The 6000-nt window shown below is 46.2% G+C and overlaps 1 protein-coding gene and 1 long non-coding RNA gene across 2 annotated transcripts in view; one reads left to right on the top strand and one right to left on the bottom strand.

Moving 5' to 3' along the window:
* Nucleotides 1-215: 215 nt before the first annotated feature.
* Nucleotides 216-4202, bottom strand: LOC116576371. The gene is made up of 3 exons (XR_004280126.1): nt 3959-4202; nt 3481-3530; nt 216-371 (listed from the first exon to the last, which is right to left on the bottom strand). It is a non-coding gene; the product is annotated as an uncharacterized LOC116576371 (long non-coding RNA).
* AXDND1 (axonemal dynein light chain domain containing 1) overlaps nt 1079-6000 on the top strand; it is a 109709-nt gene continuing 104787 nt past the window's right edge. Inside the window, 4 exon segments of the mRNA XM_032318541.1 lie at nt 1079-1585; nt 1933-2122; nt 5072-5169; nt 5171-5245. Coding sequence (XP_032174432.1) covers nt 2029-2122; nt 5072-5169; nt 5171-5245 — 267 coding nt within the window. The 5' untranslated portion in view covers nt 1079-1585; nt 1933-2028.

Raw genomic sequence — 6000 nt, 5'->3', positions numbered from 1 at the left:
AGAGCGGAAGGCAGAGGTTTAACCCACTGAGCCACCTAAGTACCCCGTGTGTTTATTTTTTAAAAAAGATTTATTAAATTTAAAGACCAGGATGGGGGAGGGGAGGGACAGGGGGAGAGAATCTTCAAGCAGGAACCCCCCCTCCCCAACATTGCAGAGCTCACTGGGGGCTCTATGCCATAACCCATGAGATCATGGCCCAAGCCAAAACCAAGAGCTAGATGCTTAACTGATTTTCAACACTTAGGTCATATTTTTCATTGCTATTATCCTGAAAACCAGAAACCAGAGACCAAATCCATGAGCACAGGAGAACTGTCCAGTTGATTTTCAAAACACCACATAGTTTGGGCCAGGCACCGTGCTTGGTCCTAGGGAATAGGAAAGTTGGAAAGATAAGTTATCTTCCCTTCTAAAGTTTATTTGCCAGACTGGAATCACCTGGACACTGGGATACCACCCGCACTCTTTGGCATTAAGGCTCCCCTACCCTTTTTTTTTTAAGGTATTAAGTGGTATTAGGGAATTTGTTCATAATATTGCTAGGATTCTAAAAAGGTGTATTTTATTTATTAGAGAGTAAATCAGCAGGAGCAGGGGGAAGAGAGAGAAGCAGACTATCCCTGAGCAGGGATCCCCATGTGGGGCTAGATCCCAGGACCCTGAGATCACGATCTCAGCCCAAGGCAGATGCTTAACCCACTGAGCGCCCCCAAGGTTCCATATTAATAGAAAATGACCCCCGTGACGGTAAGGGGCAGGGCTTCAGCTCCTCCATGTTAGTGCGTTTATGCCATTCTTTCCTGAGAACAGTTTTTTGGGAAGCCCCAACTATTTTATTCGGGTGGGCTCATCCTAAAGCGCAATCTTCTTGCCTGCCTCCACCCAAAAGCAGCCTCGACCTACGAATGCTGTCAGGGTGCTGGGTGGGGTGGGGATGGGGGTGGGGTGGTGCGGGTAGTGCGTGGGTGCCCAAGGAAGCCTTCACCAAGAGATCAAGGGCAGGGGCAGCATCCGCAAGGAAGCCTCAACAGATGGGAAAACAAGAGCTTTTGGTTAAGTTCACTTTGAATTTGGCTTTGTGGGGCGTGTGTGTGTGTGTTTGTAAAAATAGGAAAAACAACAAAAAAGTGGGAGAGCTATGGGAAAACAAATCTCTCACAGCCTGCTAGCTCCAATACGACGCCTGGCGCCTTCCCCCGGAGCCGCGAAGGTCGTCCCCGGGGGAGGAGGGAGAGCGACCCGGCCCCCGCTGGCGCCTGCGCACTGGCGACGACCTGGGGCGGAAGCGCCGGCATCTACACTCTTGCGCGTTCCGTGAGAACCGCCCGATTAAATATGTTTGTTTTCTATGGCTGCTGAACCTATCCCATGGTGAGAGATACCGCATCCCCGGGGGTTGGGACTCTTCGCTATCCCCCTCCTCCGCCGGCACTCCGAAGACAGCCCCCCGTGAGGGCGCCCAAAGCTCGGGGTCCTGGGTTTCTATGGCGACACGCAGGCGCTCCGGGAAAGGGCGAGGCGCGATGTCTGGCGGGAAACACAATCGGCCGGTAGCGGCTGTCTGTGTTTCCCATCACTTCTGGTGAGCGACGCGGCGCGGATTCGGCCCTACCCGAGTCCTTGCAGCTGGTGTGCCCCGGGGCGCTGCGTGGGGCGGAGGTGGGAGGCCGCGGAGCCCAGCTCCCCGCCTGGAGCCGGAGCGCCCTCCGGGTGGGGCCAGGGGCCGGTGGGTGGCCCGAGCGTGTCCTTCCGGGCCTGGGCCCGGACCCCGACCCAGCCGCAGGCTTCTCAGCCGCGTCAGGTGACCTCAGAGAACGCAGAAGGCTCCCCAAAGAAGGAAAACCCACGCCAGAGGAATTATAAACTCTGATCCTAACACAAGCACTAAATGGGCCTCTCTCGTTTTTTCTTTCTTCCTTTTGCCTGCAGGACTGTCAAATCCCAGTAGGGGGCTGATTTGTTTCTAAGTCCGCTTTCTGGAGCGGTATTTCCAATGACCAGAGTTGGTAGGAAGCCTTGACTAATATGTCTCTTCCGAAAACGTCCTCCACATCGCTAACCTCCATGTTAACGCATGAGGGCAAAAAATTAAAAGTCTCTGCATCCAAGGAGGAGACAGGTAAATTTCTTCAAGGATCCCGCAGACAAAAGTAACCATGCTGTGGACGGAACTCACAGCCCCTTCCCTGTTCAGCCGAATCTTGAGATTTCGGGATACCTTAATTAGTTTTGTCTTTCTAATACACTTGTTTCAACAAAATCAAAAGCCATTCCTTGGGGCGACTGGGTGGCTCAGTGGGTTAAGCCACTGCCTTTGGCTCGGGTCATGATCTCAGGGTCCTGGCATCGAGTCCCGCATCTGGCTCTCTGCTCAGCGGGGTGCCTGCTTCCTCCTCTCTCTCTGCCTGTCTCTCTGCCTACTTGTGATCTCTCTCTGTCAAATAAATAAATAAATTCTTAAAAAAAAAAAAAGCCATTCCTTTTATAGTACTCAATTTTGAGTCAGAGCCCTGCCTCAGTACTCCACCTAAAGACCGTACTTTTGTTTTTAGATTTTTTAAAAATGTTATTTTTAAAAAGATTTTATTTATTTATTTGACAGACAGAGATCACAAGTAGGCAGAGGGGCAGGCAGAGAGAGGAGAAGCAGGCTTCCTGCTCAGCAGAGAGAGATTCAGATGCGGGGCTCGATCCCAGGACCCTGAGACCATGATTTGAGCTGAAGGCAGAGGCTTAACCCACAGAGCCGCCCAGGCGCTCCTGTACTTTTTTTTAAATATGATGATGAGTTTTATATTGTTTTAAATCTTCTTTTTAAAGGTTTATTTATTTTAGAGAGAGAGAAAAAGTGGGGGGAGCGGCAGAAGGAAAAAGGGGGAAAACGCAAGCATAGTCCCAAGTGCAGAGTGCAGCCAAGTGCAGAGTGCAGCGGCAGGGCTGGATCTCACCACCCTGAGATCATGACCTGAGCCAGAATGAAGGGCCATATGCTCAGCGGACTGAACCACCCAGGCGCTCCTAGTTTTATATTCACCCTGTTTTAGTTCCAATAGTTGCACGAAACTATTTTTTTTGTAACTGGGCTCTGACTTGAAGGAACCAGTTTGTATGAGGTTTTAATAATTATTCTAAATAACAGTGATTCCTTAAGATTTTCATTCATATAGAGATAAATGCAGGTCTGCTCTAGAATAAGAATCAGTTAGACTCATCCCTACTCCCATTATGCCAAAACTTCCTTTAAGGGGAGACTGTGCTGAAGCCCCGTCCAGCTTTTTTTTTTCCCCCTTCCTATTTCTTGTGATATTCTACCTCCATTTCAAACATTCAAGAGATAAAGAGATTTGGTAATGGGAACTTTAGATCTTTTGCTGGTGAACAGGGAAGGCATGCTACCTCCTTATAGAAATTAATGAGGGAGCAGAAGGCAAGCTGGGGCAAAGTTAAGCTGACACCTGAAACCCACCCAGCACCTACCTGCTCCTTGGTGGGATGTGTGTGATACTCTTCAGATACTGCTGGCTGCCCTAAAGCCAAGGGACGGGAAAAACAAATGGTTCACTAACAGAGATCACAGTCCCACCAGGCAGGAGTTTCCATCATTTTACCAGTGTCTTAGTGATTTACAAGGAAAAAGCATTCGTATCAATAGTGTAACTTTCAGAGACCCATAATTCAATTTTCTGGAGTCCTAGCATCACCCTCTTCCATGAGTGATGTGGGAAACAGAGGCAGAAGGAAATGTAAACAAAGTTAAGTTTCTTTATCACCTGCAACTTATTGACAGAAAGTTGTAATAGAAAGATACAGCATTCCTCCAAAAACCTCCCCAGACTGACTTAATGTTAATGCCTTACTAGAAGAAAAACACTATAACTCAGCATTAGCTAGGCCTCCAGTATCCTATAAATCTTTAGCATATCAAAGTCTTTTGGACACCTCCCTTTTTCCTTACCTCCTCCAAGTCCCAAGTATATCATCAGCCATTCCTCGAAACCCCAGTTGCAGCCGCTCTTTCTGCCCACGGGTCCTGTCCCCGTACTTTAGTACAATCACCTTTATTGCACCAAAGACATCTCAAGAATTCTTTCTTGGCTGTCAGCTCTGGACCTTATCAACATTCCAAAAATATATCATCAACATAAGCCATACTTTGTGAGGGGCATAGATTAGTGGAGAGTGCTATAAGCAACAACCCCACTCTCCTTGACTTCACAGGAGGGCTTTTCCTGTTTGTCCCCATTCCCTATCTTTACAACAATTCTGCCCTCAGGCTGAACGGAGCACTCTCCATATGTTTCTTACTCTGCTGCTCGCTCAGATTATTCCACTCTCTTCATTTCCACCAATCCTCATTCTGCTTTTACTTTTTTTTTTTTTTTTTTTAAGATTTTATTTATTTATTTGACAGAGAGAAATTACAAGTACACTGAGAGGCAGGCAGAGAGAGAGAGAAGGAAGCAGGCTCCCTGCCGAGCAGAGAGCCCGATGCGGGACTCCATCCCAGGACCCTGAGATCATGACCTGAGCCGAAGGCAGCGGCTTAACCCACTGAGCCACCCAGGGCGCCCCCTGCTTTTTACTTTTAAACCGGACTCAGATCCCTTCCACTGTAGAAATGCCCCAATTAAATTAGTTCTTCTCACCTTTGAATTTACATAGAAATAATTACTAAATAATTTGACAGTTTCAAGGAGAGGTTTCTTTTGTTCTTTTCACATCAAAGGGGAAATAGGCATTCCCATCATATTAAGGCTGGTCCACTTAATTGGGCAGGTGATGTGAATTTAATTTTCGATTTTGAATTTGGAATAATGAAGGTTCATCTTTGTGCCTCGGTTTTTGAAACTGTGACGTTAGTGTGAGGAGGGAAGGCAATATGAGGGTTTTTTTTTTTTTTTTTGGACTAGATGATGTTCAGTATTTAAAATACTGTTACTGTTCTTGGCAACCAGAAGCAGTGTTTGCTCTGTTAGAAACGTACAGGTGGTATTGATGAGGTAGCCTGGGAATCTCCAACTAACTACTGAAAACTGCACCAAGTTTTTCTTTCCTGTGACTTTCTTAGGACTTCCTGAACTAAAGGAAAAAAGAAATATGGTGGATCGTTCAAAACCGCTTCCTACATCCCTTCAGAATGAGTTCATCCCTGAGGAAGTTCTTCTTTTCTCTGACCTATGCCGCCAATGCTGGTCCTTGTCCTGAAAACTTATTGCCCCCTAAGAAAACTAAAACCCCAAAAGTGAGTATATACCTATACGAAGTACATGGAAACCCATCTCTTTGGTATCCAGTTCATTAGGTATTCATTGAGCATGTTCTTTGTTAAAAACCAAAATTCAGCTGAGTAAATTTCAGGAGCATTATAACTGGCTTTATTCAACAATTCATGAATCAGACTGCATCCCATATAGGAAGTAGAAAGGAGTTCTGAGAAGTTGTACAAAATAGAGGTTTTTTGTTTTTTGTTTTTGTTTTTTTGGCAGAAAAGGGCAGGGACAGGGATGTCATAAACAAAAGAAAGGATTATTTTGGGCAAGATCATCTTCTGGGGAAGGGTGGGAGCCTATCAAGCTGATTACCTCCTTTGTGCTGATCAGGAACTTCCAGATGATTGGCTTAAAAGGCTGCTCTAGGGAGATGCTAGAACTGCAATTCCAGTTGCTTTGCTGATGTGAGGCTTAGCACAAATGCATTCAATTTGGGTTTGTTGTTTCTTTTTAATGTTTTATATATATATATATATATTTTTTTTTTTTAAAGATTTTATTTATTTGTCAGAGAGAATGCGCAAGCACAAGCAGAGGGAGTGGCAGGCAGAGGGAGAAGCAGACCCCTAGCTGAGCAGCGAGCCTGATGTGGGGCTCAATCCCAGGACCCTGGGATCATGACCTGAGCCGAAGGCAGAGGGTTAACTGACTGAGCCATCCAGATGTCCAGTGTTATATATTCCTGATTGTCTTTCAACATACTTTAAAATTAATTTCCTAGAATGAA

This window comes from Mustela erminea, chromosome 17 (assembly GCF_009829155.1).
Source record: "Mustela erminea isolate mMusErm1 chromosome 17, mMusErm1.Pri, whole genome shotgun sequence".
Taxonomy (NCBI): Eukaryota; Metazoa; Chordata; class Mammalia; order Carnivora; family Mustelidae; genus Mustela; species Mustela erminea.
This window is presented reverse-complemented; position numbering and strand designations above follow the sequence as displayed.